The 12,109-nt window shown below is 41.5% G+C and overlaps 1 protein-coding gene across 1 annotated transcript in view; it reads right to left on the bottom strand.

The window, feature by feature from the left end:
* Positions 1 to 10,857, bottom strand: part of aldh1a2 (aldehyde dehydrogenase 1 family, member A2) — a 73,375-nt gene extending 62,518 nt beyond the window's left edge. The window contains 1 exon segment of the mRNA XM_072565014.1: positions 10,657 to 10,857. Within this exon segment, the coding sequence (XP_072421115.1) occupies positions 10,657 to 10,773 (117 nt within the window). The 5' untranslated portion in view covers positions 10,774 to 10,857.
* Between the last annotated feature and the right edge of the window lie 1,252 nt (positions 10,858 to 12,109).

A 12,109-nucleotide genomic window follows, 5' to 3' on the forward strand; every position in this document is an offset into this window, starting at 1 on the left:
CTGGGGAAATTAAATGCAAATAGTTTTTGAGAAAGTGAACTATTCAGGGAACTCAGCCAAGAACCTAAATGCTTACTGTATATGGGTGACCAAAAACTCAGATGTCGTAAAGAAAGTCTAATTTTATTCCCCTTGAAACACTATATAACTTGAGGTGGAACTTTAACAAATAATTTTACAGTATCACTGTCCACTCTTATCCTGAAAGTTTTAGCATAAAATGATTGCATGCATTTATTAAGAAGATTGTTGTTAGACAAATATCTCTTCCCTGGCTGTCTTGCAAAAAACACCTCTTTCCGTATAAAATATTGTTTAGTATACTATATTTATAAAATATTACTTATTAGTGGATTCTTGAAGAAGTCAATTCGACACCAGGTTATATTATTAACTGGGTTAAGACTGAAAAAAATTCTGCATTGCTTGCGAATGCCATGTTGTAGTCTACCAACGAGGTGTGGTTAGATTGGAAAACAGGAGGGTTGGTTAACGGTCACTCAAACCCCAAAAATGGAACTCTTGTGTATGGTTCAGAACTCAATTTAATTGACTGACCTCTTTATTTCTGTGTAATTTTCAGACACCAATAAAGCACAATCATGCATTCACTTCCAGACATCACTAAACAGTTTAGAGTTAACGTTTCGATTGAGTGACCCACCCTCTGGGTTCTGATTTCTCTCCACAGATGTTGCCAGACTTGCTGACCTTTTCCAGCAATTTCTGTTTTTGTTTCTCAGTTACAGCATCCGCAATTCTTTTAGATTTTACTCAACAACTTAGTGTGCGTCTTCAGTTCTTTTGGTGTCACTTTGTTTTGGTTTTTCTAGTTCCAAGAATACAATGCTGTGTTTGGGGTGTTTTGCACTCCAAAGTCGTTCAAGACAGACTTTCCGATATCAGTTTAAGGCTCAAACAGTGTTAGCGAAGACTTCATTGTTGCTAATCTGAACCAACAAGGATTATAGGCATTAGAAATGTAGAAACGGTTGTGTCTTGGTGAGAGTGCTCGGTGGGAGGGCTGCCTCGCATTGATAGAATGGGAGGAGATGACACTGACTATCTTTTACTATCGGCCATCAATCTGTTATGAAACTAGGAATGTAACCTGACATTTTGTTATGGAACAAAATACTTGCACCAAATGTTTGCTCAATCTATTTTCCTTGTCTCCTCAATTAGTCGTGAAATTTACATATGGCAATAGAGCAACCATAGGGCACCAAAGTGTTTATTTTCTTACTGTGAACGACACATCTGAGGGACGCTGCTATGTCTCGAGTGTTTGCTGATTTCCAGAATGCGGGATGGAAGGTCGCAGTGCCTTATGCATTTGTGGCCAAAGACAATAGTGCCAACTGTCACTTATTGAAATAATACATTAAACAAACCTTTGCAGCATGTCTGTTGACAAACGTATTTGTGCCTCGTAATTTAGTCCAAAATTATATATTTTATACTTTATGCTTTTCCTACGGTTCACAAGTAAATTTTCAAACATTCCTCGTGGAATCCAAGACGTGCCATTTGCTACTGATTTCTTAAAAACTCATTTTATATGTTTACACACTCTGGCTTCTTGTTTTTGTATTTTGTTGGATTAATCAGATGCCCTGCGATGTTGGAAACCACGTGTACGGAGGTGCCCACTATGATTTTGGTGGACATTTTGCCTTCATTCACCGCGAAATGCAATTGAACAAATAAGGATGAAGAGTTTTTTCTGACCTTGGTCTGAGTGTTGGAGGGCAATTCAAGATTATACCACAACCCACCTTCGCCAAACGAGAAAAAACGAACTTTGGCTGATAATAGTGGATGAATGAACGAACAGTTTTTTTCGCTATTTTAACATGGGTGTTAATGTAGTAAAATTAAATTAGTTAAGCATCACTAAAATAAGAACATTAGTTTGTTTCAAATTACACAGTTTTGTAGAACGATTGCAGGTGGGAATGCAAGACAATGGTGATGTGATGAATTTAACTTATGCATATGTAACTGATGCACAAGTCTTTTCACAAGCGCATTGCCATTAATTGGCTAAATAAATTTAGTGAAAACACAATATGTGTTAATTATATCCGTTTGAGAACAGTCTATGTATGTATACGAACATTTACTAATTAAAAACTTGCTATCTACATGTTTTAATTATTTAACATTTAAATAATAATTAAATAACATTATTTCGAGTTATATTTACAGGAGATTCTACTGCTCTGTTGCTGAATGAAAATTAATGTTATCAAGAGAATGGTCCCCTGATCAAACAGAGGAGATCGCTGGAATGTCAACTTCATTTGCAACGGCTCCATTTGGCCCAATCACCCGCCTTGGCAATGATGAATCACCGGCAGTATCCCTACCTTCGCCCGTTTGATCTCAGCTCAGCAAGACTTAAGTTTTGATCTGAAGAACTCCAGATCACTTGGGTCAGAGACGAATAGCAGAGCCACTGACCTGCACAGTGGTAGAAGGAATAATTTAGGCCAAAGCGATGAAGGTACTTCTTGGACATTCTCAGCCTATCACTTCTCCTCCATTTCTCATATACCAATGTTCCACTTTTTCCAGAACTCCTGTTACACAAGTTCAAGTGGCAAGCGAATTAGTTTGGACTCTTTCTAAGACTTCTTATCTCTTTGGTGAATAATATGAATATGTCTTCCAGAAAAAACTGCTGGCTGTGTTTTATCTTGAACAAATGCTCTTTTCAAAGATATGATTTGTGGAGTTAATTAAAATAAATTCTCTGACTGCCAACAAATGAAAGAAATGTGATGATAGTTATATATCAAGTTAATTGAATGTTATCACTCTAAGTACCAGATACAAGGGGCACTGGAATGCTATCTACTTCATTGTTTAAAAGAACTAAAAACATCCTGACAGCTCAAAAGTGATTAACCTTTACATGAAACTAGGCATGACATTCGAGGTAAGAGTTTCAAACAAAATGTCAGCATTTATGAGATAAAGGTGTGAAGTAACAAACCCCAGCACTACAGCAACCTGAAGCTTTCGTGAATAAATGGTCTTTTCTTCTGTTACCCAGTGCATCCCATCTCCTTCCTCTGCTGGAATCCTTTCATGAATTTGATACAATGATACTAAAATGTGCAGGAAAGCTCATTACTGCTCCTGCTGTTTACAAGGCAGGATTTATGCCCAATAGACTGAACTTTGTGACACAAAATCACTAAATGGCTGGAACCACCAGCAATGCTTTCATTTGGGGAATTTATCACCCAGACAGTGCAAATACCTATCAACGTGTGGAGGTGTGGAAGGCCATATTAATTACAACCAACACATGTAGCCTAATAACCAGCCGCCCTTTAAGGAAGCTTCAAGGCACTGGAAAAAAGTTAATTCACCGCAACCCTTTGGTCTAGCCTAGTATACAATATCACATCAATTCAATCCATTTAGCAAGATCTAAACTCTCCAGAGAGGTAAATGAAGTCTAATGTTGTTGTTATTCCAGGTTCGCTGCTTCCACTCCCCCTGAGAGCTGCTCAGGCAAACAGCTGGGAGAGGCAACTACAAAGAGCCCTACTCACACACAACCACTTTGTGTAGAAAGGGAAATGTCTTTACTCAGGAATAAGTTATCAAGGGCTTGTTTATTTAATGGGACATTCGTGCCTAAGTAGAAAAGAAACATTTACTTAAAGAAAACATGCAGGAAAATTAGGCCCAATTTGTACTTGCTTAAAGTGTGAGCTCATTACATGGTCAGAGTCAGATTTCCACCAAAGTAATTTACTGCTAAAATGTAATCTGTATCTGAGATCTGACTTGAATTCTGATATGTACAGGATTTACTGATGGAACTGAAACAGGTATTACTGAACAGTGTCTAATGATGCAGAGTTTAAGCTATTATTATGTCTGAGCATGCTGATTAATTTCAATTAGTTTACTAAAGTAAAAACAATTAAAGCTGAGTGACTTAATCAGTTTTATTTAATATTATAACCATGGAACTTTGAATAAATAATTTTATGTTTGATTTAACTCCAGTTTACGTCATAACAAGCTGGTTCTGTTGTATTGTCTCAATCAACTGAAAGAACCACAGGTTCTAAACAATTGATTTCTATTCCCCATCAGAGAAGTACTTGGCAAACTGGCTATGACTCAACATTGAGTCTTGCAACACGAGAATGCTGCACCAGAGCAAGCCTATTCAAGAAATAAACCTACAAAGGTAGATTATAACTGCCCAATTAAATTTAAACTAAATTCTGTGGCCTTCTGGTAAAGATTCTGATATTCAATAACCTGGGCTACATTTTGAAGAAGTGCAGAATCAGACTAGTTGGGAATATAGAAACAGAAAAAGGCAGATTTTCATGTTGTGTGCCATTTGTACAATAAATAATTTACATATTATGAGATTGCCCTTAATCAATCAATAAAAATTAATCACGAATTGTTAAACTATGTGATTTTTTTTGTGCCTTCTGTTGCCATTCACCATGATAGCTTCACTAGCAAACACATCAAACAAAACATTGATTTCTCTGTGTGGAGTTTTTTAGTGACCAATTAATACAAACTTGCGAAGGTTAACAGTTTACAAACTGGAATGTGATATGAATTGATTAGCTATTAATAATAGTGCACAGCCCTTTTTAAATTGCATTTGACTCTGTCTTATTGTACTATATTTTGAGGCTGGATGACATAACACACCTAAGAGTTTGTAAATGCTGTTAACTCTATTGTCACAGCTTCTCTGTTTGTTCCTGTACTATGACAAACATTATAGTGAGTAAAATAAAAGTACTTATACCTTCAAATAACTATGATAATGATTTCTCCACTTCACAGTGTGAAGAATAGTAAGAGAAATTGTGGCAATTTATAAAATATTAACAAGTCATCAAAATGCTCACAATTAATGTGGACTATTCAATTCCAATGTCATACTTCCTATAATTAAAGGGATCACTTAATTCAGATATCACTCTGTTTACAGTCCTATAGATTACACAATCCAAAAATAAATACTCTATCCACAGTCTTCTGGGTCACTCGATCCAAATATCACTCTGTCATTCATGATACATCTTCATAGTTCATTTCAAGAACTACACTTCTCATGCTGTGACTTTATAATAAAATCATCTTAAATGATTCCCAGCAGCTCTGTGATGATATCCAGTTGAGTTTTTGGCCAAGTTCAAGTTCTAATTTAGGCTGAGTTACCCAGATGGGAGCCAAGCTAATGGATTTAGTCTGAATGGTTCCAGGACAGGTAAAGCAAATTAATCTGTGCTCCCCCTGTTAATCATTATTCAGTGACTTCTGCAGGATGTATATGCATGTCACTTGAATAAGGGCATGTTGGTAAATAGGTGCCAAGCATTTGCTGTCAAATTCCATACAACCGACAAGGACTACTTGCTTGAGGGGGCAGAAAACAGCTTCTACCCATAGAATGAAGAAGCCAATATCATTAGGAGGTTGACAAGAAGGAAAAATGTTTAAAATTATCTGTTAGATTCTGATCTTTTTAGTTTTCTTGTTATGTAACAAGTACATGGCAAGTATCTGAAAATTGCAGGTATGATGTAATAATCAATCATTAATTGTTTTATTATGGAATTAAAAACAGGATGCTGTACACTTGGTAAAATTGTTTTTTAAATGAATACAATAAGCAAGAATCATTATGGAATTGGGACGTTTATCAAAATTGGATCAAATTACTTAACATTTCTTTGTATGGAATATGCATCATCTTTGAATATTTTTTCAACTGTAAAATAAGCCAAAAATGTTAAATATAATGCATAGCTTAGAGCTATCAGCCCTGACTCTCAATTTCCCTCCAGTATGCAATTGTTCATCTGAAATAATAGAACTGAACTTATCATTTAACAAGACAGAACCAAACCTATTAATTATTGATATCAAATTTTCCTAGCTACTTCTGCCATGTGTAACTTTCAAAAAGAGTAATTTCATTTTGAGGAAAATAAGGAGTAGCTGTTCCAATTAATGGGAAGTTAGGTTTAAGGGAATTGGTAAAAGGGAAGATGAGAATTTATTTTATGGAGTGAATTGTTTGATTTGAGAACACGTTATCTCGAAGGACGTCGAAAGCAGGTTTACTATTGACTTTCAAAAGAGATTTGGATATATAACAACAAAAGTAACAAAAATAGTGTAGAAATTTAAACAGGAAGGGGCGGCATAGTGGTTAGCACTGCTGCCTCACTGCGCCAGGGACCCGGGTTCAATTCCCTCCTGGAGTTTGCATATTCTCCTCGTGTTTGCGTCGGTTTCCTCCCACAGTCCAAAGATGTGCAGGTTAGGTGAATTGGCCATGCTAAATTGCCCGTAGTGTTGGGTGGATTGGTTAGGGGTAAATATAGGGGGGGTGGGTTTCTCTTCGGAGGGTTGTTGGGGCGAAGGGCCTGTTTCCACACTGTAGGTAATCTAATCTAATTCAGTTGGCAGAGAGCACTACTCACTGGCTAGCACTGTCAAAGAGCCAGAACACATACAGTAGCTCAAATATCATCCATCCAAGTGAAAAGATTCCATGAATTTTAATCAAATATTACACTCGCAGAAGAAGGAAATAGCTTGCCCACAATGAATTTGTATCAAGTATGCAGCTCATAAACACAAGCAAATATTTCACGGACTAGATCTATAAGATTCTACTCTCAAATTGGGTTCCAACTATTCAGAACCCTGTTCAGAAAATGAAAACAGAGGGGAAACTGGGTAGGTGTGGCAGCATCTGTAGGCGGAGAAACCGAGTTAACATTTCGAGTTCGATCATGATTCTTTATCAGAACCTTGTCCATGCTCACTGGCTCCTCTCTGCCGGAGCTACTTCCAAGTGAGCACTGCATATACTCCACAGTGGAGGTGCCGGTGTTGGACTGGGGTGGACAAAGTTAAAAATCACACAACACCAGGTTATAGTCCAACAGGTTTAATTGGAAGCACTAGCTTTCGGCGCGACGCTCCTTCATCAGGTGGTTGTGGAGTATAAGATTGTAAGAAATTCTGTGTCTTACAGTCTTATACTCCACAACCACCTGATGAAGGAGTAGTGCTTCCACTGTTGGACCTGGTGTTGTGTGATTTTTAACTATATACACCGGGCATCATATAATTGGATTCTGGATTAGTGGTGCTGGAAGAGCACAGCAGTTCAGGCAGCATCCAAGAAGCTACTTGGATGCTGCCTGAACTGCTGTGCTCTTCCAGCACCACTAATCCAGAATCTGGTTTCCAGCATCTGCAGTCATTGTTTTTACCATCATATAATTGGAGCAATTCCACTCCCTCCCCCATCACCCCACCCAGGGAATGCTGCACTCATTGACATCCCTGGCACCACACATGAAAAAGGTCTATCTCCGCACATACACGGGGTCGCCTCCATCATGAACAGAGCCATCATCCAACAGTTACAGACAAATGTTGAAATAATAGATTGGAGGTGCTCCAGCCGGTCAGAGTCGGAGCAGGTAGACGGTGGACCAGATTCCCACCCAATGGGGTGGTCGAATGGAAGAGTGAAGATGGTATCAGGCGAAAGTGTAACAATCAGAGCCTTATGTTCACGTTGTGTTAAATGTGTGTAATGTAAATTGAATGGAAAGGCATGAACTCGCTCTGAGATGAAACAGTCCGATCTTCCCAGGCTCGGATCCGTGTAATTCTCTTTAATGTCAGGTTGACCCTGACTTAGGTCTCAGGCCCCATTTAAACTGCAGTACTTGAGAGTGTGAACATTTTCCCTGTTTTGATTGGAACCTCACTTGACCATGCCGGTGCGGAATTATTTCTATACTTAAAGATGGGCGGGAGCCCTTCTCAAAGTAAGAATTCAGAATTGAATGAAATTAGACTCCTTGATACGCTTCTGGAACCCAAGTGAGTGGAGTTTGGGCTGATTCAATAACGGAACGGAATATTTTAACCATTGCTGCGGTGGCGCTCACACACGCCCTGCCTTCTCTCGCTGGGATGTCATGAACTCCACTAGACTCGGGGGGAAAAAAGTCAGGAAAGGTTCGATTGCGATCAACGTCAATTTGAAACATATTACAGATCAGCATAAAGTGCCTGAGGCTTATTTCTTTCTATCCATGAGGTTGTGTTGTTATAAATCTGCGAGACAAGGCTATGGGCCAAGTACTGGAAAATGGGATTAGTATAATTAGGTGCTTGCCTTTTGACTGACTCAATGGGCCGAAGGATCTTTCTCGCGCTGTAGGACTGTATCGACTTTCCACACTTTACACCCCACTTTGTCCATGGACCGAGGGGTATCTGGGAATTTGTCAAATCTCCCCATCTCATACATTTCACTCGGAAATGAATAATTCGAGGACGTTTCTGTGTTTCCAGTCTATCCGAGAGCGCGGTGTAACATTGTGGAAAGTCTCATTCTAAATGTGCACCCCACATTAGCCAGCGCCCCCAACGCCACCCGCTCCCATGGAGATTGATGTGAGAAGTACAGGAGGCAAGTTCCCATCCGGTCACTAAGCGAGGCTTTCATTGCCAATTCGTTTCTGAAAGAGAACCGAAGCATCACTTTCCAAATCCTGTCCTATTTGGGCTGTGTGTTGACCCTTATAAATAAACGGGAGAGTGGATACTGCGTGAAAGGGCTGCACTAAAGACTGCGGCTCGACACCCCAGGCACGAAGACAGCGATCAAATCTGCCCCGCTCCCTTTGAACGCATGAAGATCCATGCAGGATGCGAGATGTTCAGATCCCCTGCGGAAAACCATCTCGCGGGCGTGTAAAAACTAAGATGAATTCTGCCAAAAGACATTCTACCACCGCACGAAAACCTGAACGCGGCGGGGACTCCGGTTTACACGCAGCTAAGACAAAGTGCCTTTGGATATCCCAGCGGCACCAAGGGAATCACAGAGGGATTACGGGGCAGTATGAGGCCGTTCGGCCCATTGTTCTATTACCTGGTGTCAGACTCCTGCCTTTTCCCCATATCCCTGCACACCATTTCTGCCCAATCACACATTGCCTCTCTTCAGAGTCTCACCAGAGTCTGCCTCCAGCACTTTTTCACCAGTCAACATGTTTAGCTCGGTCAACCATGAACCAAACCACTGACCGCTTTACTGCCGGTTCTAACCATGACTGAGTCGCGGAATTATTACAAAAAAAAAATCAATCAAATGGTAGGGAATTGTGACAGAGCAGGTTGAACCAAATGCTGCTTTGGAAGCTGAACAAGGAGCATCACAGGAGCTGCCAACTGCTCCAACAAGTCCTTTGGGAAAGACAATCAATGACAAACCTGAGATCAGTACATCCTAGACACAGAGAACGAGAAAGCCCGCCGCAATCCCGATCATAATCTCCACATCACCCGATAATAAATCCTACCCGAGGGGGCAGAGAGAGCCACTGGTCTCACAGGGCTCAGTCTCAGACTCGTCCCCGTCTATCTCAGACACACACAGATGCAAACACCCACAGACACACATACATATATATGCACACACATAGAGACAGACATATACACATGCATATACACACAAACACAGTCATAGACAGATACACACATCCACAGGCACACATACATACAGACACATACACACAGACATACACCCACATCCACAGACACACATACATACACACAGGCACACACATACATATACGCAGATACACACAGACATACACCCACAACCACAGACACACACATACACACAGACATACACACAGATACACACAACCACAGACACACACACATACAGACACACACAGACACACACACATACACACAGATACACATACATACACAGACACACATATACATACACACAGACACACACACACAGATACACACATCCACAGACACACACATACAGACACACATGCGTCGTCACCCCTCACCGCACCAACCCCCCCCCCCCCCCCCACCACCAATGCTCTGATTTGATCTGATGAGCTGCTTTAACGCACGACACTCGGGAGGCCTGTGATGAAGTGTCTTCACGCTTCTGTTTGTCACTTTCATTCTCTTGTGAAGAAGCCCCTCGCGGGGTAAAACCACCTGCTGTTCTCATCACCATGTAAAAGCCAAACAAACAAGAATCAAGAGGTAAACTACACGGCAAGGTACTGGAAATAGAGAAAATTCAAAAGTCGGTGTGTGAATCCAGGGGCTGGCACTTTCCCATGATGAACATTCCCAAAGTGAACTTGGAGCCCACAGTGTGGGCTGCAATAGGTGCTGGGAAGCTGAGTCTACAAACAGTAGTTCAAACATCGTTCTGGTGTGCTGACCAAATCGAAGAAAAAGAATCTTCAAGATTCAAATTCAGCTTGAAATAGCAAAAATATTCTCTAAGGACTAGAGCGACTATATATCAAACATGATCTATAAAGGGCTATTATATCTACACAAGTATACACAGCAGTATCGCGCACACACACAGACACAGACACACACACACAGACACACAGACAGACACACAGACACACACAGACAGACACACACACACACACAGACAGACACACACCCACAGACAGACACAGACAGCTCCAGCCGCCTGGCCGCAGCCGCCATGACCCCCAGAGTGCCATGACTCCCTCACTCTTACTCACACTTTAATGGAAAAAGGAAACGAACCTTGGTGTGTTGGATTTCTAGGTTTGGTGTCGGCGATGGTAGTAGTTGGAGGGAAGCGATCAGAGCGGCGGGGTCAGCCTTCACCTCACTGGGGATCTCGATTTCACTGGAAGTCATAGTTGTCGATTTGGCGAGACGGGTTGCAGTCAGGATGCCGAGTTTTTTTTCTCTCTCTCTGTCTCCCCTCCCACCCACCCCCCGTTACTTTTTGCTGATCAGAGATTCTGACTTGTGTCCCTGAGCTCTGGGCTTTTCTATTTAAGCAGGTGTCAGTCTGTGTCTCTCTCTTATTGGGCATCAGCTGAGAAGGGGGTTGGGCTGTCCTTTCTCAATGACATGTTCCAAAGAGGTGAAACAATCGGACTCATTGCCTTTTCCAATGCACTGTTGCATTCACGAGAGACAGTCAGTCCTGGTCCTACCTTGTCAGATGGTATGTTTTACCTGAGACTCACCTCCTCACCTGCACAGCCAGCCAGACCTTGGGGGGGTGGGGACAATGCAGCGGATGACCCACACGGTTGAAATCCATTGGATTTTTCAGCCAGTTTAACCTCCCCCTTCCTCTCCCCGGTTAATCCTGGAGCGATTTTCACCGGAGATCGTGCCTCCCTCACCACTAGAATTGGGAAAAGAGTCGCAGTTCCCAAACTCCGCTCTTTCAAGCCCTTTTCATTCCTACAGTAGACATTGGCTCCCTCTCCCTGTTTCTGGTTGATGTTGCGGACCGAATTTCCCTATCGGGGACGCAAATTTCTGTTTCAGTTTTGGTCCTAATCTGTTCCGCCTTTACCTGATTGGCGTGTCCCATCTCTGAGGGATATGTGTACCACTTATATAGAAATATGGACAGGAAAAACAATGTCTGTGCTCCACCAGCTTTTATTATTGTTAAAAATCTCAAACTTGCATAAGAAGCAGATTTTTAACCGGCAAAAGCCGACAGTCCGGTTGTTTCAAAGCTGCTATCGGCTTCACTAAAGAACATACGGCGAGGTGACTCTGGTTGGGTAAGTAAATGTGTGTGTGTGTCTGTGTCTCTGTGTGTCTGCGCCTCTGTGTGTGTGTCTCTGTGTGTGCCTGTCTGTGTGTATCAGTGTGTGTGTCTTGTGTATGTTTATCTGTGTGTCTGTGTGTCTGTCTGTGTGTGTATGTCTGTCTGTGTGTGCCTGTGTGTGTGTCTGTGTATGTCTGTCTGTGTGTGTCTGTGTGTATCTGTCTGTGTCTGTGTGTGTCTCCGTGTATGCCTGTGTGTGTCTGTCTGTCTGTGTGTGTGTCTCTGTGTGTATATCTGTCTGTGTGTGTGTGTCTGTGCATGTGTATCTGTGTGTCTCTGTGTTTGTGTATCTGCGTGTGTGTCTGTGTATCTGTGTGTGTGTGTCCGGCCGCTGGAGCCCAGTTTCCCCAGCAAACTCTCACAGCCCAAGCCCGCCACAGGCAATGGAAACGAGCA

Source organism: Chiloscyllium punctatum, chromosome 48, assembly GCF_047496795.1.
Source record: "Chiloscyllium punctatum isolate Juve2018m chromosome 48, sChiPun1.3, whole genome shotgun sequence".
Lineage (NCBI taxonomy): Eukaryota > Metazoa > Chordata > Chondrichthyes > Orectolobiformes > Hemiscylliidae > Chiloscyllium > Chiloscyllium punctatum.